We start from the raw sequence: 25,515 nt of genomic DNA on the forward strand, positions 1-25,515 counted from the left end.
GTGCCTCAGGAACAAGAGTTGATATTGTTAGATTTCTGGTTCCTGCCAGGTTATTTGCTTGGCTGGGAGCCCAGTTAATATGAGCCCAGGGCTTGGTGTAATGACAGTGGCTCCTCTTGCTACTATTACAGTGTTTTTGCCCCAGATAGGCCAAAGTCCCCTCCTGAGTGCAGATGGCAGATCAGAGAGGGGCAGGAAAGTTCTTCTGAGGTCTCATGACTTGCATAAGGCCACACCTGGGGAAAATATTACCTGGGGATATAGGGAGATTGTGCCCCACAAGCGTGGATGATGGGGAAGGTCAAGGTGTGGCGCTTAGGCTCACGGATAAGGGATTCTTGCCCCTGAGTCAAGTCCAGTGAGGCTGAATGGCCAGTCATCCTGCACTAATCTCAGCCAGGGCTCTGGTCTCAGTGGGTGGGAGGTGAGTTGGAATTCTCTCCTGCCGGGTGCAGCTGAGGCTCACATGAACAGACAGGGAGCTGCCAGGCGCCTTTTGTCCTCTCTCTTATACTTGTATCTCAGGTCAAGTCTTATGATGATGAGTCCAGGGTCAGAGAGAAAAAGCAGGGCCTGAGAGAGGCCTGGCCCCAGGGGGAAACCCAGGAAAATTTTCTGTAGTGGTGGGCTTGGACTCTGATCTCCAGAGTCCTGGTGCAGAAGCCACTGAGCGCTGGCTGCTGTCAGATGTAGGGTCACAGTGTGGGAGGGAGAGTGGAAAGTCTGTGGAGGGAGGAGGAAACATCACCTTTCCCAGTTCTTCAGATGGAATTGACAAAATGAATAGTTAAGGCTTATTAAGTTCTGAGTCCAGGCACTGTTCCAAGGGCTTTGCATGTATTACATCATTTATTCCTGACTACATGAACTAAGTACTCATTACTTCCACTTTGCACACAAGTAATCTAGGCACAGAGAGGTTAAGCAACTTGCCTAAAGGCATCTAGCTTGGCAGTGGTGCAGGTAGGCTTCAAGCCTAATTGTCTGACTCTATCATTCACACCCCATTGCTTTACGTCATGGACACACACATACATACACACATGACAGTGTGCATACACAAACACACACTCTCTTGCCTCTTGATTTGCGAATGTTTTTTCTCTCTCTGGATTGTCTCCCCTCTCCCACCTCTGCAGACCCGTCTAGCTCCTGCTCATCCTCTAGGAATCTAAGCATCCCACTCTCCAGGCAGCCTCCCTGGACCTATCAGATGGCACTGGGGGCCCCTCCCATGGCCATCATAGCACCTGTGTTTACTCCGCTCTCTCAAAGCTGTACTTCCTTGTTCACGTGCCTGTCTCCCATTAGATTTCCAGCTCCATAAAGGCAGGGACTGAGTTTAATTTGATTTGCAGTTTCAACTCTTCCCATGCTTTTGCTCAAAGCAGTAAATATTTACTGAGCCCATCCTGAGACCCAGAAGGCTCTGTGACTGAATGTCATACAGATTGAGCCTGAGGGCGCAGCTGAAGTGGTGCAGAGTAAAGGAAGGGCCAGATCTAGGTGGGGATGTGCTCATACTGGAAGGCTTTCTGGGGAAGGTGCATGTGAAGCCTTGTTTTGAGAGTGGGACTCTGGGTTAGATGAGAGGTCGACGATCTCTATGAGGAAGGTCCTTATGAAAGCTTGCTGCTGGGATAAACCCACTTAATGAAACTCAACCACAGTTATGCCGCATGCAATCCCCGAGGGACACAGCAATGAACAAGCATGGCTTCCACCCTCCAGGAGTGCCCTTCCACCTGGCATGGGATGGTGCAGGGAATAAGACCTGTGTGTCCAGCTAGTATCCTCTAGTTGTAGAGTAAGGCTGGGCCTGGTGCCCCAGAGGAGTTCAGGTCCCAAAGCAAATCATCTGGGTGAGTGGGTGCTCCCCTCCTTAATACCTCAATACCAGTGAAATCTGTAAAAGCAAATTGGGAGAGATGGGGAGGAGATGTCATCTCTGTACTTCTGACCTTACCCTCTGACCCAGAGTTGGTTTGTAACAAATCTTGCAAATGGATTGTTTCATGTTGTACCTTCAGGTTAGGGATTGATAATCCTTTTTCACAGATCAGGAAACTGAGCTTAGAAGAATCACTTGACTTGCCCAGGTGGCTTGAATAGTAAAGCAGAGATCTGAACCTGAAGCCCTGTCAATCATTCATTCTCTCTACGCACATGAGGACCTCCAAGTGCCAGGCACTGTGCTGGGATCTGGGGATACAGCTGTGGACAAAACCCAGCCCCTGCCCTTGTAGAGCTTACATTCTAGAGGAAAAGAGACCAAAAAAACCAGTTAAATGAGTACAGTGTTTGGCACATGGGTGGTGCAAGCGCTAGAGAGAAAGATGAGGCAGGGAGGGATGATAAGGTGTGCTACAGTCTAGGGTGGAGGTTGCGATTCTAGATTGGATGGCTGGGGTTGGCCTGCCTGAGAAGGTGATATTCCAGCAAAGATTTGATCATTCTTATTTGCCTTTGCAAAACTGAGCAGTCTTGCCTGAGGGGGAGTGCCGGGAAGGGGTCTTTTTGCCAAGGAAGCAGCTCCAGTTTCTGGCCACTCTTCCCAATTTAGGGCTGATTGTGCATGTGCTGCAGGCATTGTTCAGTACCAGCTGTCTGGCACCACCTCCTTCTCCCCAGCCCGCAGCTTCCTGTGGCACCAGACACTTAGTTGCCACAGCTGTGACGACACCCCTCCTCCTCCTCCCTGCTGCAGCATGGAGCACAGGATAGTCATCCTCCTACAGCATTCCCAGAAGTCCCCGGAGAACGGGCACCTGAGTCTGGTTGAGAGGGGGCAGCAGCTCCTTGGGACACCATGGTAGAGGGGCCACTGCGGGTGCCTTCCACAAGTGCTGCTCAGCTAGGAGAGGCCTCAGATCTCTGGGGAGGTTAGTGGGCTCCCACAGTCGAATGCATGTGTGTCTTCCAGACCCCGACACTGATGCAGCCACTATCCAGGAGGTCAGTGAGTCCGTGCTGGCCCTGTGGCTGCCCACAGACTCAGCTACTGTTCTGCAGAAGATGAATGAGATCCAGGCCATTGCAGCCAGGCTCCCCAACGTGGACTTGGTGCTGTCCCAGACCAAGCAGGACATTGCGCGCGCCCGCCGGTTGCAGGCTGAGGCTGAGGAAGCCAGGTATGGCCTTGGGCCCTGAACTTCTCTCTGCCCAGGATTAGGCTGGCGTTTTGCTCCTCAACTCTGTTGCTGGGAGAGGGGTACAGAGGGCTGGGAGACAGGAGGGGGTGCTTACCGTGGTGGAGAGTGGTACACAGAGTCCAGAGTGCAGGTTGAACTTAATTCGCATGACTGTGTCTTCCGTATTGGAAACTGCCCAGAAGGTGTCTCGGGCATAATACGAACATTCATCACGTCTGCTTGGTGGGGTCCTGGGACATCAAAGCTACTGAGTTAATACTTTCCTTGCTCTTTGGCTTGGCTGGGAAGGGTGTTCTTTTGGACTGGTGTGTGAGTCGAACTACACATTGATTCACTGTTCACTCATTCTCTCTCTCCTCTCCCTCCTGCTTCTCTCACCCAGGAGCCGAGCCCATGCAGTGGAGGGCCAGGTGGAGGATGTGGTTGGGAACCTGCGGCAGGGCACAGTGGCACTGCAGGAAGCTCAGGACACCTTGCAAGGCACCAGCCGCTCCCTTCGGCTTATCCAGGACAGGGTTGCCGAGGTGAGGCATCATGGCTTCCTCCGCCCATATTCGGGCATAAACAGGAAAATTTGGGCACCAGGCATAGAAAATGCCAGAAAGTGACTAGATAAAACCTGAGGTGGAGTTCTAGAGGAGGGTGACAAGTTTTGGGCTGGCTTTGGGCCTTGGATTTTCTGGTCCTGTGGCTGGGATGCAGAAGGCAGGGGTGAGAGGTGGGCAATTGTGATTGTTCTGGTTGGAGAGGGTTTTGCTGCCTGATGAGTTGGAGAAAAAATGGGGATGACCCCCCCCCCACCTATGAGACCCACCACAAAGGCCAGATCTCCCTCTTTCCACAAAGGTTCAGCAGGTACTACGGCCAGCAGAAAAGCTGGTGACAAGCATGACCAAGCAGCTGGGTGACTTCTGGACACGGATGGAGGAGCTCCACCGCCAAGCCCGGCAGCAGGGTGCAGAGGCAGTCCAGGCCCAGCAGCTTGCAGAAGGTGCCAGCGAGCAGGCATTGAGTGCCCAAGAGGTACAGAGAAGGCAGAGTTAGCTCAGTGATGTACAGCCAGTGAGGGGGTCCTGGGCAGGAGAGGACTTTGCACACTTTATAAGACCACAAACTCAAAAGTGCTTAGAATAACAGAACCAGAAGAGGCTTGAGAATCAACCCAAACCTGGTCAGGCATCGGATTTCTCCCTCCACTGCCTTTGGTGTAGCTGGCTCAGGGACACTGGAGATGACCTAGTCCAGTCCCTTTCCTTTTACAGATGAGGTGGTGACTTGTTCACAGGCCTAAGAATCATCTACAAAGCAGGTCCCCTGACACTGGATCCAGAGCTTGTCTCTTGGATCCCCAGCCTGGACAGATGCTCTTTGCTTAGTCTAACCTGGGCTCCATGATTGTCAGAATTAGATGAGAGAGAAGATCAAAGAGCCCATTCTCAGTGTCTCAAGCACACTACCTGCTCCCGCTATGGCCAGGAGCATTGGCACTTTCAATCCTGGCACAGTGACCAAGTTGCTAAGTATACTATTAAGTGACAGCTTACTATTAATATCCTATGAGGTGACTGACATTGTCCTGGGAGTGAGGTGGGGCATGTCAAGAGCTGGAGATGGGAAGAGGGAAACACAGAAGTTTAAGTCATAGTCTGTGGCTCAGGGGTTTTAATAGGCAAAACCAATGTTATTGGGGGTTAATAGGAGGCGCCTTTCCACTGTGTATTGATTTGGGTGATATCAAGTGCTTTGGCCACAGGTCTTTAGGACCTTGCATGATGACAATGACACTGAGACTATTCTACCTTTTTCAGGGATTTGAGAGAATAAAACAAAAGTATGCTGAGTTGAAGGACCGGTTGGGTCAGAGTCCCATGCTGGGTGAGCAGGGCGCCCGGATCCAGAGTGTGAAGACAGAGGCAGAGGAGCTGTTTGGGGAGACCATGGAGATGATGGACAGGATGAAAGGTGAGGGAATGGTTTAGGGGCATGGATTATTGGGCATTTGTGAAGGCTGGTCCCACCCAACCCAAGGCTTCTGAAGCCTGTTCTTATTGGAGCTAGCTGTGCTATGGGAGTGAGATCAAATGAGATTTTTTTCTGGGCATCTAGCATGTATGAGGCTGGGGAATGCAGAGATGGTCCCATGACTTGTCCTTGCTTCAAAAAGCTTGCAATTAATGGGACCATTTTTTCTATTTTTGCAAACAGTGGGGTCATATTTTCTATTCCTATTGCTTTATGCTTAAGATGCATAGAACTACATTTAACAGGATGAGGTGGTCTCTGATAGGGGTTGAATAATAAGAGTTCTGGGGCTCAGAGAATAAATAATTTGAGAGAGACATATTCAGTGAAGGTAAGAAAAGAAGATTTGAGATGGGCCTGGAAGGATGTGTAGGCCTGGGAGAAGCTGTGAGGAAGAGGAGGGACATTAGGATAAGGATGTTGGGAAGCCCCAACAAGGTATGTTCTGACATAGGGACAGGAGAAGAGGGTTGCTGAGGAGCTGGTAGGAAAGAAGTGGCATGGGGTCAACATGACTTGTCCCTGTGCCTGGCTTCTAGTGTGAGAATGAGGAGGGTAGATAGCTCAGGAGGCTGTAGGGCACATCCTAGGGTTTTGAATATGACGGAAACATAATGAAAGTAGCTTTCGAAAGGGTTCCGAAGATTCCTTAGAAAGGAGAACAGGGGCTCCTGGGAACTAGAGTCATCGCTAAGATATGATGATGGGTATCTGTGACCTCCTTCATTAGCCCGGGACAGCTGTGAGAGCCCAGAGGGTCAGGGGCCCACGGATAATTAGGAGTGGGGGCCTGCTGGGTTTGGCCCCCGCCAGGTTACTAAGCATGGGATGGGGCTGGAGAGGCATGAAGCTGGAGGGGCACCACTGCTTTAGAGGCCAGATTTTTCTGGAGGGGATTCCTCTACACATGCTACCTCCAGTTAGCAGGAGGGGAAGGAAGGGTTGGGAGTCTTGGGGAGTCTCACCATCAACTCCTCCTCCTGCTGCTGTTCCATTTACCTCAGACATGGAGTCGGAGCTGCTGCGGGGCAGCCAGGCCATCATGCTGCGCTCGGCGGACCTGACAGGACTGGAGAAGCGTGTGGAGCAGATCCGTGACCACATTAACGGGCGTGTGCTCTATTATGCCACCTGCAAGTGATGCTCCAGCTTCCAGCCCCTTGCCCCACTCATCTGCCACCTTTGCTTTTTGTTGGGGGCAGATTGGGTTGGAATGCTTTCCATCTCCAGGAGACTTTCATGCAGCCTAAAGCACAGCCTGGACCACCCCTGGTGTGCAGCTGGTAAGATTACCCTGAGCTGCAGCTGAGCCTGAGCCAATGGGACAGTTACACTTGACAGACAGAGGTGGTGGAGATTGGCATGCCATTGAAACTAAGAGCTCTCAAGTCAAGGAAGCTGGGCTTGGCAGTACTCCCTGCCTTTAGTTCTCCACTAGGGAGGAATCCTGGACCAAACACAAAAACGTAACAAAAATGATGTAAAAATGAAAAGCTAAATAAAAATCTTTGGAAAAGAGCCTGGAGGTTCAACGAGGAAAAATGGTCTGTCCCCTCACTGGGTAAACTCTTGCCACTGTTTCTGTCTCCCATTTGGGGATTGTGGGGACTCCTCTATTCACGCCCATAGTTTGCTCTTCTCTGTTCCACCCGGCTTGCTGGGCACCCAGATTTAGGGAGTCTGGGCCCCTCTGCCCCAGAACTTGATGGATTCTATCCTTGAGAGACCAGACAAGCAGTTTTCATCTCTAAGCAGCGATTCAACTGCTTGCTTACAGATGGGGGAAATAGAAATCCAGGGAAGGGAAGGAACGTTCAAATTCATGCAGCTTCCAGAGGAAAGACTAAGACCAGAATCTATGTCTCTTGGGGTCTTAAAGAGAAGTTGTAAATGGATATGTGTTGTGGGGGGTGGGGTGGACGATGATGTGGAATGGCAGGGACATTTGTGTGTTAACCATGGCCCAAGCAGGTACTATGCTAGGCATTTTATCTACATTAACTTCTTGATCATTGTGAATCATTTTGATTATTTATTGGCCACAAGGCTGGGCACATCATCTGCATCATTTCATGATGCAGGTGGCACTGCTATTCCCCTTGGAAAAGTGAGGAAACTAAGGCACGAAAGCCTAAGTAACTTCCCCAAGGTCACAGATATGGCAGGTTGGGGCAGAGCTGGGGCTCGAACTCATGCTCATCTAATACGACCATTAAGAGAATGGCCACTAAAGCCAGACTGCCTCAGTTCCAACAGAACCTGCCCCAAGGGGTTGTTGTGAGAAGTAATGAGTTAATGGTGTAACTCATGTCCAGTGCGTGGAGCACTGTATACTTGGCTGCATGCACATCTGTATGCACATCAGCTACAACTGCTGGTTCCTTGCTGACCCCAGCCATCCATGCACTCTCTACCCCAGACATGCTCAGAAGTCCCTGAACTGTTCCTGACTTTGAAAGAACCAAATGAAGCCTCATAGAGAAAAATATGTCCATTTTATTAAGCACAACACTGAGCGTGAAGCTGGAGGGGTGGAGGGCGAGGAAACTGGGGAAGGACAAGAATGATGTGCTGGACTTTCAAGGACAGAAAAGGGAACAGAGGCAGGATTAGAACTCCTGGCAGACATTAAAATAGTCAACTTCCAAGGTTAACTCCACTGGGTGTGTGCACGGAGGGTATGTGGCCAGGATAAGAATTCCTTGCAGCCCTTGCTCATGAACTTCTTTCTATTCCACTTTGGAGGGTGTGGCACTGCTTTTAGACTGAGGCAGGGAGAAGGACCAGAAGTGTGCTGGCTGGGTCTCAGCACACTTGGGAGCTAATCCTGGAGTTAAGGATTAGAACTTGAAGAGCTCACAGGCAGACCACCATGGGGAGCTGCCTGTCATTCATGCAGATGGGCAGGCAATGACATTAATGAGCCCGATCTGGCCAAGAGGTTGGAGGCTTGAGAGGCGGGAGTGAGTGTGTGCAGAGTAGGAGTCTGGGTAGATGCTCCATATGGCTTTGCTTGGAGAAGGTGACACAGCCTGGCCAGCCCATTAAGCTTTTCACGACAAACAGCACAGACCCAGGCGAGAGCTATCTACGTACACTGCACAGAGCCACGGCACGTAGGGTGTGGGGCATACAGCAGGCAGGTCAGGGAGACCTGGAAGCCGGTGGGCACCGCTCCTCTGCTCACAGCTTTAACAAGGCTTCTATGCCTTGGGGCTCCCTCCTGGGCCTCCTGTGAGGGGCTGCCCTGCTGGCAGCAGGCTGGTGCTTCTGGCCAGAAACCGCTCCTGCTAGGCCCTGCTCCACTTGCTCTGCCTTCCTCCCTCTGCCGGATAGACACCAGGTTTGGAAGAGCGGAGGAGTTGAACATGTCTCCTGCAAGAGAAAGGGGCTCAGAGTGAGGTGGGGGCTGCCACCTGAGACCCCATCACTCACACTCTGGCATGGGGCTCTCCTCTGGGACAGAAACTCTCCCCAAGCCTCACACTGTGACCCTCCTCACCTGATAATTGCAGTGACACAGGCACAGGCTCCAGGAATCACATAATGACACAGACTCCAGTCTGCCCTGCCCGGCAGTGGGAGCTGCCACTGGCTTTAACTGGTACCATGACCTCCGACTTGAAGTTCCTAGAAAGGAAATGAAGCAACAACCTTTGAAGTATTTGAGGGGAGAAGAAGAGTTGATGAGGCAGGGCAGAGGTGGTAGTTCTCTGTGCCTGTGGCATCCACTCAGCTCTCCCCTCATGAGGTTCAGAAAGTTCAAGAACCTGCAGAAAAGATGAAGATAACCAAGGCCCCCTACCCTTCCTCCTCCAAAGCACAGAGGCCCTGGAAACTCGGGGAATCTGATGCTCACCACTTGCACATACCCAGTTTTCTGTGGGATTTTATCATCTCTGTTGCTTCACTAACCTTTTATAGTACCTCTGTGAGGCAGGCTAAGTGGGTAAATAGACTTCAACCCATTTTACAGATGAGCAAAATAGAAGCAGAGACATTCACTGACTCGTCAATGGCCTCACAACTAGTAAGTGATGGGGACAGGGCTGGAGGCATTTTCCTCGCCCCCTGATCCAGAACTCATCCCTCCCTATAGAGCTGCCTGTGAGTGGGAGAGGCCTTTGTGTCCATTTCTTGCAGTCCTGTTGGCTGATTTCTTTCAGACCCAAGCTGGGGCTCCATCGTTGGCTAAAAATACGTACTGTTTTTTGTTGGCCTTTTTGAGGAGTGTGGGCTCAGAGCAGTAGGAGGACTTTCCTTTGCTCCCAATGTTCAGGCAGCTGGAGCAGCAGCCACAGGGCCCAGCGGCCAGGGACCCCTGATGCATGGGCACCAGGCTGCTGCTGATGCGGAGGGAGCCGTTGACCAGGCAGTTGAGGGACCTGCCACCAGGGGCAGTGGGCTGGCGGCCATGCTGGCAGGGTAATTGGGTCAGGGCAGGGAGTGCTACACTGTGGTCCAGGACAGGTGCCTCGGTGATGGTGATCTCAGGGGAGCTGGATCTAGAGGTTTCTGAGGCTTGAGTTTCAGGCGGCCTGTTCTCCCCTTCTGGGCGGACGCCCGGGCTGTGCAGGTTCATGTGTAGCTTCCTCATGTGGTGCACCACAGCTGCTGCGTTGAAGGCTTGCTAAGGAGACACAAGAGCAGCCTCTGGCCTTCTGCAACCTCAGAGGGCCTCGGGGCTTAAACTTTCCCTTTGCCTTGTGGCCTCTTGAAACCTGGGTGCCCACTTCTCATTTCAGAGAGGGTACAGGGAGCTCCAATGCCTTCTGGGACATCCCAAGGAAAGCCCTTATGTCAGCCCCTGCCAGCCCAGCCTCTAGGGGCCCAGGACAGCCTTCCCAGCCCCTGGAGAGGACAGCTCACCCTCCACTTGCTCTTAGCAAAGTTCTTCTGGATCTGGAGGCTGACCGATGGGTAGATGTCCCGGTGGAGGGCTGTGTTCCCGTCAATCCTGTGGATGTGAGAGGGGACACCTGGCTACCGGGTGGCTATGGACACTTAGCCAGGGAGTGGGCAGGGAGCCTGCAGGTCCAGGTGAGAGCTGGGTAGAGTGCACAGAGGAAAGGCAGCCCACAGCAGGAAAGGGCTGCAAGGAGGGCTCCTCTGTCCCCCTGGGCAAGTAAGAGTGGGCTTTAGCTTTGGCAAAATCAAAAACTTTTAGAGCAGGGTCAACAAGCTATAGCCTATAGGCCAAATCGACCTATTGCCTGTTTTTGTAAATAAGGTTTTATCGGGACACAGTGGTGCCCACTAATTCAGGTATTGTCTGTGGCTCCTTTTGCACTGTGACAGCAGGGTTGAGTAGTTGCCATAAAGACAGTACGGCCAGGAAAGCCTAAAATATTTACTATCTGTTGCTTTATAGAAAAAGTTTATTGGACCCAGCATCACGGGGCACTAGGGCAGTCACCATCCTTTAGCTCAAAACCTTGCCTTGAACCCACCTCCTCCTGGAAGCCTTCCTCAATCAGGCCATCTGGCGCAGGCTGCCCCTTTCCTATCCCCTTCACCTCTTATTCACTGGTCTCTAAGTGTTCCTCAGACACCTGCTCTGTGCATAGTACTGTGCCAACTACTAATAGACCTCGAGAAGTAAGAGACATGGGCCCTGACCCCTAGGAGCCTACAGTCTAGGTGTGGGGTGTTGTTCATGCTATGGACTGCAGTAATACATGGTAAGCTGTGTGATTAATGAAGAGAACTGGGGAGATTGGGATGGGCTGCAGGGGTCAGAGGCTTCAGGGAAGGGCAGAGACTGATCTGGATCCTGAAGGATGCTACATACAGGGCAAGAGGCGGGACATTGTAGGTAGTGGGAATGATCTGATCCAAGGTGTAGTTAAGACAGAGCTTGGTATGTGGGGTGAGGGATGGCAGGGAGACAGGTATAGCTCCCAGGCCTATCTGGACAGAGGAGGTATGCTGGCAATCCTGGGAGAAGAGGCTGGAGATAAAGGGTCAGGACATATTAGGGAAACTGGAAAGACAAAGGAATCCAGGCTTGCTGGGGTATGAAGTGGAGAGCTATTGTAAATTGAGTTGGGGAGTAACATGAAAAAGTATTTTAAGATTTTCTTTTTCCTAATTTGCCAATCGGTTTCTTTGCAGTTGTTCTTAAATCACTTCACCTGGAACAGTTCTTGATCCCTGAGTAAAACAAAGCTCTTAAGGACAGGACAGAGTTGCCCATTCCTGGCCCCTCTTGAATAACTAGTACTGAATATTGCACCCTGTCCCAGTGCTGAATGACAGCGCTCGGCTGCACCTGCCTCCTGCACTTGACCAGACAACCCAGCTGCTACCCTTGCGTCAGAACCTGCTCCACTGTATGCTGCTTGAATCTCCACCTGGGCCTGATGAACAATGGCATGGTCCTTGCTTGTCACAACATTAAATGGATCAGGGCAAGCAGATTCCGGAGGAATGCAATATGAATGAGTCAGCATGGTTTTGGGAACTACAGGGCTGGGGTCTAGAGTCCACTCCATGTCTCACTCACCAGGGGTGACTCAAGGCCTTCTCACAGGTGTACCGCTCATTCGGATCCTTCTCAAGCAAGTGGCAAATGAAGTCCTTGGCTAAGGGGAGCAATCAAAGACACGACGACTAAGGACCAGATTTCATGACTGATGGAAATTCACTTCCGGGCTGGTGGGTGGCAGTGAATGCATCTTTAGCTGATCTTCCAAAGAGGCAATTTTAAGAGTCTTAGAAGAGGAAAAAAAAATCCAAACCACCTAACAACAACCCACCATAAATCACCAAAGAAGGGAAGCTCCAAGCCGCCTCACCCACACAGCACTGCAGAAGCATCACTAGTCACGAGGCCCCCATGTGCCTGCACATCACATGTGCATGTGTTTGCATTGAAACGGGCCAGCACTGGCACATGGGCATGCATGTGAGTGCTGGATTGTTCCAGCTCCGATTTCCACTTAACAGGTCCAACAATCACGTAATGATCATCTTCTCTCACACATAGATATTGCATGCTCTTTCTTGGTATCTAACGCCTTAGTTTTGCTGCTTTTGCCTGGAACTCTCCCCTCGCCACCTGGCTCTGCCCTCCTGGCCCATCTTCTAAACTGCCCACCCCATCTCCTTATCAGGCATACTGTGGTTCTGCCTCCAGAAAAACAAAAGCATAGCTGTTAGATGTAAATAATTTATTGGGTCTTTGAAGCAAATGAATATTTCTCCACTTCCCTTGGCAGCCTGTTCTGTAAGATCCCCAGGGACTTTGAAGAGCCAGGACTGTCATCCTTTGTTAAGCTCATTTCTCTTGGCAGCCTCTACCTTGAGCCTGTTATCGCTCCTTCACCCCTACTGGCCTTACCTGACTCAGAAATGTCATCCCAGAATGGAGACTCGAACTCATAGTAGCCCTCCTTGATCTTCTCGAAAAGCTTAGACTCTGTTTCTTCATAGAATGGGGGGTATCCACAGAGCCTGCAGCAGAACAGGAAGGAGGCATACTACTGAACAAACCTGTCATCCCTGAGCCAGCCTCTCTGTTCCCCTAGTCTCCCACTCTATACACAGGTGGGCACTGAAGGTCCCAGAACAGTGGTGTGACCAGGACATGGAGCTGCCTCAAATTCAAGAATGGTACAGGTCCCATAAAGTGTTTATGAAAGTGCCAAGCTTTGGCACAGGCATCCCTAGAAGGTCCCTGCGTACATTATGCCCTCAAACCCTTGCCACCTCTCCTTGTACTTTCCCTGACTTATGAATGCTATATAAAATATCTTCAAGAAAGATGGTAGACTGTCTACTTGAATGTAAGTTTGATGAAGGATTTATTTAGGCTGTGTTGTTCGCTGCTGGATTCTTTAGAACCTAGCACAGGGATAGATGCAGAGAAGATAGGCATTGAATATTGGTTGAGTAAATAAATGAGAGTACTTATTCAACATAAATGGAGGAGATAATTGAAACCAGGTTATTTTCCTAAGAGCAAAGTTTGCTATAGGTGAGGAGGGATGGTGGGGAAGAGGTGATGGGCAGGTTAGGAAAGGGAGAGCTTGGGAATGTGTGGAGAGGAGTGAAAAGGAGAGGCCCTGACCAGCTTCATTCAGGCCACAGTTTTGCCTTGGGAAAGCTGAGATGCAGGAACAGAGGGTCCACCTGGCTTCCAAGCCTGGCTTGGCCTCTCTCTTTTTCACTGTTCATTCCACAGAGTGGGATGCAACACATTTATAGGCAGTAAAAGGGGCAGGGGTGCAAGAGGAGGGAGTGCCAGGTGGCTGTGCAGTGGATTCACGCTGAGCTCTGTTTTAAAACTTGGTGGAGGTCAAGAGAGTGGAAGCTTTTAAGCTGTGTGTACATGTATGTGTGTGTGTGTGCCTGTGTCTGTGCACATGCACATGCTTGGAGGAGGAGCTGAGACAGGGGAGGGAATGAGAAGGGGTAAGCAGGCTCCGAGACTTCTCATCAGCTGAGCTTAGGCCAGCGTCTACTCACAATATGTAGGTGATGACGCCGATGGACCAGCAATCCACAGCCTTGCTGTAGGGTTTCTGGGCCAGCACTTCTGGAGCTGCAGCAGACCAAGGGCAGAGTCAGGGCTGGTGGCAAGAGGAGAGGGCTTTGGGGTGGGGGCTGAAGGTCAGGCTCAGAGAATAGGAGTGGGGAAGACCATGGGATGGTGGGGTTTCTAGGAGACTGAAAAATCCCTAAGGGTGGGGGCTGTGTCTCTTCTGGGAAGATTAAATCTTCCTGAAAAGAGAGACTGTGACTTCTGCATTAGTTTGTGAGTTTCCCCATGACAGGGTCGATGACTCCCCTGTTAGACTGGGGATCTCCAGGGCTATGTCTCCCCGATTACACTGAGTATTCTCTGAAGGCAGGGCCTGTCTCCCCACTCAGATACGGGAATCCCAGGGCAAGTGTGAGCTCTCTCCCTTCAGACTGGGAGATCTTCAGTGTAGGACTGTCTCTCCTCGACTAGACTGGGAGCCTCTGGGAGGCAGAGGCTGATTCACCCCTATTAGGTTAGGAGCTCCCGGAGCAAAGGCAGTATGTCTCCCATCAGACTGTGGGTACCTTCTGAGGGGAGGCATTTAATCTGTCCCATCAGATTGAGAGCTTTCAGAGGGCATGAGCCATGACTTCCTCTGATTAGGAGCCCTGTGGGGTGTAGAGAGCTGCCTTCTGTATTTCTCGCAGCTACCAGAGCTTTGTACCTGGTGGGACTCAATACCTACTGATGAGTGAATGACCTGCCTTTCTGGGAGGGTAGATTCCCTCTCTTGAGTCAGAGCTCTGCTTCCCATTACCCAACTGCAAACAAGTGATGACTGGTGAAGGGGGAAGGGACAGGAGCAGATGCTCTGAGTTTCAACTTTCTCTCCTGTAGATCCCAGGAATACTCTCCCAGGTGCCCTGCCTGCTCTCACTCTTTTTGGGGGCCCTGGAAACCTACGGGGATGTTCAAGCAGGAAGCTCCACCTCTGCCAATTTCCCAGAGTGCTTCGTTGGGTGGACATTTAGGAGCCCATTTCTGGGTTCCTCAGGCCCAAATTCAATATCCTGTGCTTCCAGGCTCCCAAGAACTGGGGGCTAATGTCTCCTTCAGAGTGGGAGAGAGGAGTAGGGCCGGTGCTCAACCCCTCAGCTCTCTGCTGATCTCTGGGTTTGTGATCTTGTCTGCCCCTGGTCCAGCTGGAAAGACAAAGGCTGGAAGTCTATCTGCAGAAATGAGAGCCAAAGCATAGGCAGGGACTCTGGAGGGTTCAGGGGTAGGCGGTCTTTAAAAATGTAGAATTTGGGAGCAGTAGAGATAGATCCTGAGATGGATGAATTGGCTGGCCCTAAACTTTATAAGTGGATGTCCTACCTGGATAGCCCCTGAAATTGAACCCTACGTTCTCAGAATCACCCCTTTCTATGAATGATAGGCATGTGGTTGAATGTAGCCAACTGGTTTAACTTCCTCCTGCTCCCAGACTTACCCACGTAGCCTGGGGTCCCACAGGCAGTGGACATGACGCCATTCTGTTCCATCTTGGACAGACCAAAGTCAGTGATCATGATCTTAGAGTTCTCTTCAGGGGTAAGGTACAGCAGGTTTTCAGGCTGTAGGAGAAAAAATATGTAGTGTAGGATATAACCACCTGAAGCAAGTATTTTCCTTCCCCTCGATACATAATTTCATAGGAAGCTGAGCCCTGGGCTCCTGACTTCAAGGCCAGCTCATCCTCCCCCATTCTTCCCTCCTTCCTCCTACCTGCACCCTCACACCAGTACTCTGCATCTTGCTTATGGCTCTGACTTTGCTCAGTCTCGTAACCATTAATATACTCACCCTTTCCTTCCCTCACTTCCAACTACCCCTGTTTGTGTTTTGAGGGAACCAATCTTTGGTTAATGGTGTCTGATCTCTCCAAAGTCCAGTGCAAGGCCTAGTACAATGTAGGCCCTCAGTAAGTATTTTGTTGCATTGGGTTTTGACTGTGGCTGGATGTAAGAAATGTGTGTATTATTTTGGTATCGAAATAGGGTAAGGCATAGTGAAAGTTTCAGGAAAAGATTGAGGTGTAAATTAGTAACCATTGTTCACTCATCCAAGGTCTGTTTAAGGAATCTAAGGGCAGAAGGGGCCTTGGGAGTCACTAGTCTAACCCTCTTACTTTATGGAGCTTAGATGTCCCATAACCCATGCAGCTTCCTTAAGGGTCATCATCTGTTTCCCACCCAGGACTCCCGCCTTGACACCTTTAAGTCCCTGTGGACGATGCCATTCTCATGGAGGTATTTCACTGCTGACAAGACCTGCTGGATCACCAGACTGGCATCCTTCTCTGTGTAGACACCCCGCTCCAGGATCCGGTCAAAGAGCTCCCCACCGGAAACACTGTGGGCATAGGATCAAGACAGGAATTCAGTTCTCATTTCACTCAAGGTAATGAGAAGGTGTTTGCTTTGAAGCGTTGGGGGACACAGCTGTGGTGGAACAGGCAGGCGCCCATGAACTGTGATTGAAGGGCTGCCAGAAGGACTACTCCAGTCTCAGAACACCCACTCTGGGTACCTGGAGTGATATCACTAGGCAGTCATTTCTTTGGGCCAAGAATTGACCTCTCTTTCTGAAAATTTCCTTTAAAATGTAAATGCTTCCAGTTGGGGTTGCACAAGAAGCCAATAACCCCTTAGTGTGGACACACTTCTTAGCCACCTTCCTTCCTGGCCTATGGCACAGGAAGCCATGATGAAAGAGAGAGGTGACACAGAAATTAAGCAAAGTGGGAAAGAGAAGGCATGCAAGTGAGACTAACCGTACTTATATCAAGATTTCTTTCCTCATTTTGAGAAATTAGGCTTTGTAAAGCTGGAATTACAGGTAGGGCTTTAGGGGTGCTTTGAGACTCAAATGGTAGAGTATCTTAGGACCCAGGGGAGCTTAAAGATCAAGTCTGACTTCTATCTCATGAATACCATCTACACTATTTTTGCCTAGAAATTTTCTAGTGAGTACTAGAACACATAAGTGTCAGAGAACACTCTACCTCCTAAGACAGTGTTTTCTTGCATCTTCCTAATGTTTCTGTAAGTTATGTTGAAACCTGATGCCCTGTCATTTCTACCAGTGCTACCAATTCCATCCATTGGGACTGCACAGAACAAGAATAAGAGCCTTTCCCGTGCACCTTTCCAGTATGCAAAAGTAATGAAATGCTCTCCGGAGGGCTTGTCTTCTCTGAGATAAGCATTCCCAGACTATTTCAACCATGAGCCAGGGGTTCCAGTCCTCTCACCCTCCTAGTCCCCCTTACCACTGTCCCATGACATTAGATGTGGCCATCCATGCCCAACTAGTGATGAGGGAACAGAATTTCTCCAATCAATATTCACCTCATCCTGCTCTTTGGCTTTTGGTCTTTAGGCTTTGGGCTCTCCTATAGTAGCTGAAGGCCTGTAGGAAATACACTGTTTGTACAGAGCTATGAATTCTTAACCCTGAGGGGCCTGAGTCCTGGAGCTATGCTCTGAGGAGGCTTAGTGTCTCCTCAGGGACATCCAACACTTTCCATCTCCTTGCCTCCCTGCCTTCTGAATTACTGTGTGCTAATCCTGTTGGCTTGGCCTCATTGAAGTGCCTGATGGTCCCTGATCACTTGTCAGTGCTACTAGGGGCCCTTCCCACCTCACTCCCTTGAGTGCCTGCTATGTCTCTTTAGAGGTCCTCAGATGGGTCCCCAGTTAATCAGGTGCTTAGGCCTGAGTTATCTCGTTAAAGTTTCTTAGTAATAAGCCCATCAGCCAAGAACCACGTTGTGTCCAGCCACGCTGAGATTGCAGAGTGGTGTGTGAGTGCGTGTGTGTGTGTGCATGTGCAAGTGTGTGTATTTGCGTGTGTGTGTACTTTATAAACAGAAGTGTCTTTGAGCCCGATGCTGAGCCCTTATGAACACCAACCAACCTCTACAGCAGTCGCTGTCAGGCAGAACTGCTGTTTGGATGTAGCAATGATGCAGAGACATTGCTAATGAAGCACCACTTCTGTCCTGCAGATGGACACATACAATCACAGCCTGTCTTTAACTTTGGGTGGCTCTCTTTTGAGAAAATCTTTCTTTATATTGAAATATATCTACCTGTGCCTTCTGCTCCTACAGTAATTTTATGCTGGAGTGATGTTAAAACATTTACTATCCAATTTGATTAACATGTATTTGTCCAAAAGGACTGAAGCCACAGTGCCAGAAAAGGGTTCTGGTGACTCCTTGTTAGTCTGGCATTACCCCTTCGGTCGTTTGGTTGCAAGGGGCGAGGAGGGGTGGGGCAGCAGAAGGACATGGATGGGTTGGGGTCACAGCTATTTGCTGACTAGTAGGAAATATTCTAACCACTGATAGGGTTGTCCTGGTGCAAAGGAGCTTATTAATCAGCCCAGGTTTACCCTGTGGCCCACACAGAACCTGCCCATGACCAGAGGCACACTCAGTCTAAAAGGACCCTTGGCATTTCTGAGCCTCCTGAATGAAGTCTTCATTTTTGTTTTTGAATCGCTGTCCATCCCTCACCAGCGACCAACCTCCTCTAGGCCTCCCAGGCCCCACCAGGCCTCTGTGAAGGAAGCAAGTCACCTTTCACTTACAGCTGCATGACCAGGTAGTAGTGGGTGGTGCTCTCGTAGATGTCCTCCAGGGTCACAATGTTTTCATGCTTGATTCTGGGAAAAATAAAGTGCACGATGAAAGGTGTGTGGTTAAGGTTGTCCAGACAAATAATGCAGACCTAGCCCAAAAGTTTCTGTTGGAGGCTTTTGATGGCAATGTTTAGGAAGACTAGGTCTTTGTGAAGCCTTCATAATAGGTAGACTGTCACAAATTAATCCCAGAGAAAAGATTCCTGTGGTGGTGCTCGGTCCATGTTTACTGAATGAATAATTGATCATCCTTCCTTCAGGAAACAAACACTTCCTTGTTATGCCAGGAATCTCTTTAAACTTTACTAAAAGAGGCAGTTAGAAGAAGGGAGGAAGGCTAAGGGAGTACCCAACACTAGGTTTTTCTACAAAGTGGGTATTCAGATGTTAGAAATATTGCATTTAAAAAGTACAGGTTGAGTATCCCATATCTAAAATGTTTGAGACTAGAAGAGTTTTTGGAATATTTGCATATACATAATGATATACCTTGAGATGGGACCCAAGTCTAAACATGAAGTTCATTTATGTCTCATGTGTACCTTATACACATAGCTGGTAGGTAATTTTACATAATATTTAAAAAATAATTTTGTGCATGAAACAAAGCTTTGAATGCATTTTGACTGTGACCTGTCACATGAGGTCAGGTGTGGAATTTTCTATTTGTGGCATCCTGTCAATGCTAAAAATGTTTCTGATTTTGGAGCATTTTGGATTTTAGATTAGGAATGTTCAACCCGCATACAATGGGAGGGATTCAGGTGAGCTGAGCCTCCTCGTGGATAACCACGGAGGAAGCGTTGAAAAATTAGTGTTCCAGAATATTGTGAGAAGCAAGATAGATGCTTATTTTTAGGGTTAGTTCTGTGGGATGACTTAGATGGTGATTCTCAACCAGGGACTATTTTGCCTCTCAGGGAACATTTGGCAGTATCTTGAGACATGTTTGAGTGTCACGACTAGGGCAGGGGAAGGTGCTGCTGGCATCTAGTGGGTAGAGGCGGAGGTGCTGCTAAACATCCAACACTGCACAGTACAGCCCCCAACACCACAAAGAATTATCTGGTTCAAAATGTCCACAGCATCATGGTGGAGAAGTCCAGCCCTCTGTTACCCTTGTTTGGGGTTACTCGGAGACTGAGTAAAGCAGAATAATCACATTAGCAGAGAGGCTCGGCTTGCCAGGCAGCAATGCTCTGCATGCCTGTAAAGGAGGAAATTCTCTAAGAAGTTTACTCCTGGCTGCAGGGATTAAGGACTTAGGCTCAGAGTCAGTCAGGCGTGGGTTCAGATCTAGCTCAGGCAATTAGGTAACTTCAGCTGGCTTATTCCAGTTTTCAAACCCTTACTTTCCTTGTCTGAAAAGTATGTGTCTCTTATAGAATTGTATCAGGATGAAAGGAGATGATGCATAATGCTTAATACAGTGTCTGGGGAATAGTAAACATGTAATCAATAGTAGCTATCTTCTTTAAGATATTTTAGAAAATATAGACCTGGGTCAGTTGTCACATGATGAATTCAACTATACTCATAAGCTGGCAATGCTAACATTAATTTATCAATTATTCACTCACTGAACAAACATTTATTGAGCACAAATACTGTTGATACAAGGCAATAATAAGAAAAATGACATGGTCCTTGCTCTCACTTAGTTGAGAGTCTTTCTTTGCCTTAATCTCCCTGGATCCTAGACCTATGTCTCCAGCATGTTATGAAATGCCTTCATATTGAGATAGGTGTATACTCATATTCAGTATGTTCCAACCAATTTCTTTCTATTTCATCCAAGCCTGCACATCCTCTTTGTTCTCTGTCCCAAGCAATGATATTGTTGTCCACTTGATTGCTCAATCTCAGGGTCTCTTTTAATGCTTTTGTCTTGTGTACTTTTACCAGTCAACCCCAAACCCAATCACTTCTCTCTTTGAAACATCTCTTGTATCTAGTCCTTTTAGGCACACATGATTCTTCCACTACCTTTGCTTGTATTCTCAACCCATGCCTAAATTATTGTGAAAGTCTTATAATTAGCCTCCTGTCCTCTAGGCTGGCACCCTCCAATCCATCCTCCACTGTGCTTGAGAGGGATGGCTCCAACATGTTAATCAGACAATGTGACTCCTCACTTAAAATCTTTGATGACTTCTTTTTGCCCACAGAATAAAGCCAACATTCCTTATCATGGCATCTAAGATCCTTTGTAATCAGGTCTCATTTCATGATTTTAGTCTCATCACTTGTCTCTTAATACTATGCACTCTAAATTTGGGGATTTTCAATACTCACTCTTCCCTAAAAGCCCGTGCACTTCCATGGTTCTACATTAAAGTTTATGCTAGTCTTGGCCTGAATTCCCTTTCTGCATTGCCTTTCTTGCCCCACAAAGTGTGACTCATCTATCAAGGTCCATCTTCTTTGAAAGTGGTCCAATAACTCATGCTCATAAAAACACACACATAGGCAAAATGAATCTTTATCTCCTCCAAACTCTGCCTTCTGCTAGTGTGACTCACATCCGATTTTGCTGGATTTTCTTATGGGCACCTCTGTATCCAGCGTAGGCTCCTGAGGGTAAGGAATTTTGTCTGCCTCATCCTTGTGGTCCTGATCCTGTGTTCATGTACCTAATACACTTTTGGTACACCATAAGGGTTTCACAAGGGTCTGTTGTAAGAGTCTTGCTGTAAACATTTGATGATTTGCAGTGTTGCCTTCATCATGATGGTTGGGGTGCTGAACCTCCATGTGCTTTGTTATAAATTGAAGCTAATTTCCAAATCTTATGCTGCCTCCTTAATTATTAATTCTTCCTGATGTTGGCCCTCAATTGATTTTTGTTCCTTTGAGCTAATTACTCTCCAGCCTATGTGCACAAACCAGTTCTGCCACCACTGGATTTGCTCATCAATTTGTTGCCCCCCCCCCAAAAAAAAATTCAGCTACGACAGCTGTCCGACTAAACTTAGCTAATTGGCTGAACTGACCCATCAGCTCAATCAAAGGGAGCAATGCCTTTGGGTGGAGAAATCCAGTCCTAGTCCTTTTTGAAGGTAATTTGTGAAGAAAATGTTGTGATCCCATAGTGATCCAATCAACCCTAGACCCACTCACTTTTTCAACACAGCAATCTCATTTTCCAGGCTGCTGTCCCGGAAGGCAGGTGACTTCTTGATGCACTTCAGAGCAAAGAGCTTCCCAGTCAGTCTTTGCTTCACCAGGAAAACTTCTGAGAAAGCTCCTCTGAGGAGAAGATACCAAAAGATAAAACTTAGTAGGGGGCAGACATCTTACACTTCCAGATGTGAGACCCCAGAAAGGATGCAACAGAGTCTATGTAGTCCTCTGACCACAAAGGCATATCCTGAATTTAAATCTGGAAGAAACATCAGGAAAATACAAAACGTAAAAAAGGGCAGGGGGGAACCTGTATTCTTCCAAAATGCCAATGTCATAAAAAAGCTAGGGAGAGATAACACCCAAGTGCAATACCAGACCCTAGACTGGAACCTGTACTGGAGGGGAAAAATGCTATAAAACACATAATAGAGTCAATTGATAAAACTGGAGTAGGGATGACAGACTAGGTACACTCAATGTGTCAATGTTCAATTCACTGAAGTTGAGAACCATACTATGGTTGTGTAAGGGAATACCCCATCCCTAGAAATATACACAAATGTCCTTGATAGGTAAAAGGTCATGATGTCTGTCCACAACTGACTCTTGGGAGATTAGGAAAGAATCATCTTTCTACATCTCTCTCTACAAATTTACAGAGAACATAGCAATGACAAGGCAGATGGGGGAAGTTGTGAACAAGAGGTGAATCTGGGCAGGGGGCATTTGGAAATTCTTTCTACCATTCTTATTCTTATTTTATTTTATTATTCTTTTAGAGATGGGGCTTCACTATGTTGCTGATCTGGTTAGGCTACGTGTCCCCACTCAAATCTCATCTGGAACTATAATCCCCATAATCCTCATAATCCCCATGGGTCAAGGGAGAGACCAGGTAGAGGTGATTGGCTCATGGGAGCGGTTTCCCTCATGATGTTCTCATGATAGTGAGTGAGTTCTCATGGGATCTGATGGTTTTATAAGGGGCTCTTCCCCCTTTGCTTGGCACTTCTTCCTGCTGCCTTGTGAAGAAGGTGCCTTACTTCCCCTTCACCTTCCACCATGATTGTCAGTTTCCTGAGGCCACCTCAGCCATGCTGAACTGTGAGTCAATTAAACCTCTTTCCTTTATAAATTACCCAGTCTTGAGCTGTTCTTCATTAGCAGTATAAAAATGGACTAACCCAGTTGCCCAAACTGGTCTTGAACTCCTGGGCTCAAGCAACTCTTCTGCTTTGGCTTTCCAAAGTGTTGAGATTACAGGTATGAGCCACCAAGCCTGGCACTATTCTTATTTTTGAAATGTTTTTCTAAGTTTGAAATTATTTCCAACTGAAAAGTTAAACAATCAAACTTAGAGGCAAAGTGAAAGGGTAGATAAGGGAAGGACTGATAATTACTCTTCACTGTCCTGTGGGCGCTGCTGAGTTATGTTGATGGCAGGTGAATCTGACATGCTAATGTGCTTTCTAATTTAAAGATCATATTGGAAGAAAAAGATCTCACCACAGATTCAGGGACTAGGCAGGTGTTATTTCCTGGTTCTATAGTTTGGGAATGACCCCTAGAGACAGAGACCTCCACTGCAGCTGTGGAGAGATTTCTTCACTTGGCATGCCCACTAAAAAGAAGCACTACAGAGTCAATTCATGTCACTTTCAATGTGACTCAGCGTGGCACGCTGGAATGGAAGCTGGAGGTAGCACAGGGGACAGAGTGCAGATACAGTGAGAACAAAAAGACTCCTCTCTCAATTTTAGATGATGGTGATCACCCTGTACCAGTTATCAGAGCCCAGGGTGCTGAGCAACCTCTCATTCATTCAGTAGGATCTGCAAAGACAAAAGACAGAACCTAGCAGTCTCTGAGGCAGGCTCTGAAGACAGAGCAGGATTCCAAATTACAGGCCTCTTGGTTTGAAGGGTGTCCTCTGGAGATCAGGCTATCAGACCAGCAGTTAAGCTAGGTACAGATGCTGAAGCCTGATTGTTCACGTTAGAATCTCAGCTTTCGGGGTAAAAAGTCACTTAACTCCCATATTCCCAGTTTCCTCATCTGAAAAGTGGGAGTATCAATAGTATCTGATTCACAAGGTTGTTGAGAAGATTAAATGACTTGATATATGTAAAAAGCTTAAAAGTGTTTCTGACATCTATTAAGACCATATGTGTTAGATACTATTATTATCATCACTATTATTTGAATACCAATATGAAGAGCACCCAGTAGTACAAGAGGAGAGAGAATCTAAGTAAGGAAACAGCTGAGCCATCCTTGACCCTGCCATCTGGATATGCTAGAATGAAAGCCCAATAGGAGTCAAGCTTCTATAAGGACTTTAAAAATCTGCATTAGAAATTACTTGGTGTTTCCTGTGTCTGAGTTTCCTGTTTTCCCAGCTGCACTTGGAACTGAGTTAATCAAAGCCGCCTCAGCTTGCTCTATTCATCCATTCACTTACTCATCCCTTCAACCAAGATTTATTGAACACCTACTGAGTCTTAGACACTGGAAATTAAAAGGTGAGTATTTCCATTCTTAAGGAACCTGTAGAATAGTGAGGAACAGGGACAAGTAAGCAATTAGCATTTGATTTGAAAAATGCTATCAGGCATTTGATGAATGTTTATTGAACTGATGGAACCTCTTTGTGTCAGGCGCTAAGATTAGTATTGGTCTAGCTTAGAATTCAATGTGAAAGACAGATACATACACAACACATAAGAATGACATATTAAGAGACCACAGAAAAGGGACACTTAAGACAGGGCCTCTGCTATGGTTGGGCAGGTTGTACAGTGCAACAACTCCAGCAGGTGCCATTCACCTTGAAGCCATCATACATGTTCATATGATAATTATTATATTTCCTGCCAGAGCAGACAGCAGGCTAGATAAAAGAGCACCTTTTCCATAATTTGTACACTTGTCCACTCTCCACTGCACCCCAGTGTGGTAACTCTGTGGGGTCTGCAGCCTGGGGATACTGGTCCTCATCCTGAGCACCACTGAGGTGTCTTCTCTTTCGCTCAGCTCTAACTTCTGCAACAGCTATGATGTGCCTCCTGTCTTGTCCTCTTGCTCCCTTCAAATCACTGCTGAGCTAGATACGTTAGAACACCAGAAGCACTTAAAATATAGATTCCTGGCTGCTGCATCCTGTCTCCCAAAATTCCAGTGTAGTGGGTCTGAGACCAGGGATCTATTTTTCAAAAATCACCCAGGCTAAAAGGAATTGTTATTCACTTTCTTGAGTGTGGCAATAATATTGTAGATATATGTGAAAATGCCTTTATTTTAGGAGATGCAAACAGAAGATTCAGAGGTGACATGTCATCATGTTTGCAACTTATCTACAAATAGTTCAGTGCTCAGTACGTGTGTGTGTGTGTGTGTGTGTGTGTGTGTGTGTGTGTGGTGTGTGTGATGTAAAATACGTACTCTACAGTGAAATATTAACAATGTTGAATTTAGGTGATGGATATACTGACGTTCATTTTATCATTATTTCACCTTTTCCTTATGTTTAAACATTTTCACAGTTAAAAGTTGGAGGCATAAACTCTCCAGATGACTCCGATGTTCTCCCAGGTTTAGGTGCTGCTGTGGTAGACTTCACTGAGCTCCAAGAGGGAAGGTGTGTCTGTCTTCTGAGTCCTACAGCACAAGTCTAGCAGATGGTAAATTCTTGTCAACCTGGGCTCCCTTCTCTCCTCTCCTCTCCTCTGGATTTTTGGGACACTTAGCAAATCATTTCTGACTTACTCATGAACCTTGTCTCTTTCTCCTGCCAAAACCCCCTCTCTAGTCACTCCCATCTTGGTAAAGGCCTTTGATGGAAGGCCAATGCTCTCATGACCAGCACCCCCCTGGGATCCTCCTGTACTTGCAGAGCCTGACAACCTGCCTGTGCCAGGAGGGCCCAGAAGTCTCTTCTCTGTCTCTGGCGCCAGTGTAGGCAGCCGTCATTGCCCGAGGTCATTGCCTCCTAGTCAGGGCAAAGTGAAGCGGCATTGGCGACAGAGAAAGCTTACCCGGATGGACAGCCCGCTGGCTGCT

General features: G+C 48.1%; 2 protein-coding genes across 4 annotated transcripts in view; one reads left to right on the plus strand and one right to left on the minus strand.

The window, feature by feature from the left end:
* Positions 1 to 12,482, plus strand: part of LAMB3 (laminin subunit beta 3) — a 92,118-nt gene extending 79,636 nt beyond the window's left edge. The window contains exons 21-26 of one of the 2 annotated variants that reach the window (XR_004245026.2): positions 2,924 to 3,131; positions 3,535 to 3,676; positions 3,999 to 4,175; positions 4,961 to 5,114; positions 6,179 to 6,457; positions 11,289 to 12,482. Coding sequence is in view for 1 of the 2 variants with exons in the window: in XM_032136600.2 (XP_031992491.1) it covers positions 2,924 to 3,131; positions 3,535 to 3,676; positions 3,999 to 4,175; positions 4,961 to 5,114; positions 6,179 to 6,315 (818 nt within the window). In the remaining variant the exon portion in view is untranslated. Of the gene's footprint in view, positions 1 to 2,923; positions 3,132 to 3,534; positions 3,677 to 3,998; positions 4,176 to 4,960; positions 5,115 to 6,178; positions 6,717 to 11,288 lie in introns of those variants that run through there. The other variant, XM_032136600.2, reaches the window with a different exon arrangement.
* Positions 7,651 to 25,515, minus strand: part of CAMK1G (calcium/calmodulin dependent protein kinase IG) — a 30,535-nt gene continuing 12,670 nt past the window's right edge. Inside the window, exons 3-13 of one of the 2 annotated variants that reach the window (XM_032136602.2) lie at positions 21,451 to 21,579; positions 18,280 to 18,354; positions 15,897 to 16,035; positions 15,134 to 15,257; positions 13,644 to 13,719; positions 12,517 to 12,629; positions 11,680 to 11,758; positions 10,044 to 10,131; positions 9,380 to 9,804; positions 8,677 to 8,804; positions 7,651 to 8,549 (exon numbers count right to left, since the gene is read on the minus strand). In XM_032136602.2, coding sequence (XP_031992493.1) covers positions 8,714 to 8,804; positions 9,380 to 9,804; positions 10,044 to 10,131; positions 11,680 to 11,758; positions 12,517 to 12,629; positions 13,644 to 13,719; positions 15,134 to 15,257; positions 15,897 to 16,035; positions 18,280 to 18,354; positions 21,451 to 21,579 — 1,339 coding nt within the window. In that variant the 3' untranslated portion in view covers positions 7,651 to 8,549; positions 8,677 to 8,713. The remainder of the gene's footprint in view (positions 8,550 to 8,676; positions 8,805 to 9,379; positions 9,805 to 10,043; positions 10,132 to 11,679; positions 11,759 to 12,516; positions 12,630 to 13,643; positions 13,720 to 15,133; positions 15,258 to 15,896; positions 16,036 to 18,279; positions 18,355 to 21,450; positions 21,580 to 25,515) is intronic. The other variant, XM_032136603.2, reaches the window with a different exon arrangement.

This window comes from Hylobates moloch, unplaced genomic scaffold (assembly GCF_009828535.3).
Source record: "Hylobates moloch isolate HMO894 unplaced genomic scaffold, HMol_V3 SCAFFOLD_18, whole genome shotgun sequence".
NCBI classification, from domain to species: domain Eukaryota; kingdom Metazoa; phylum Chordata; class Mammalia; order Primates; family Hylobatidae; genus Hylobates; species Hylobates moloch.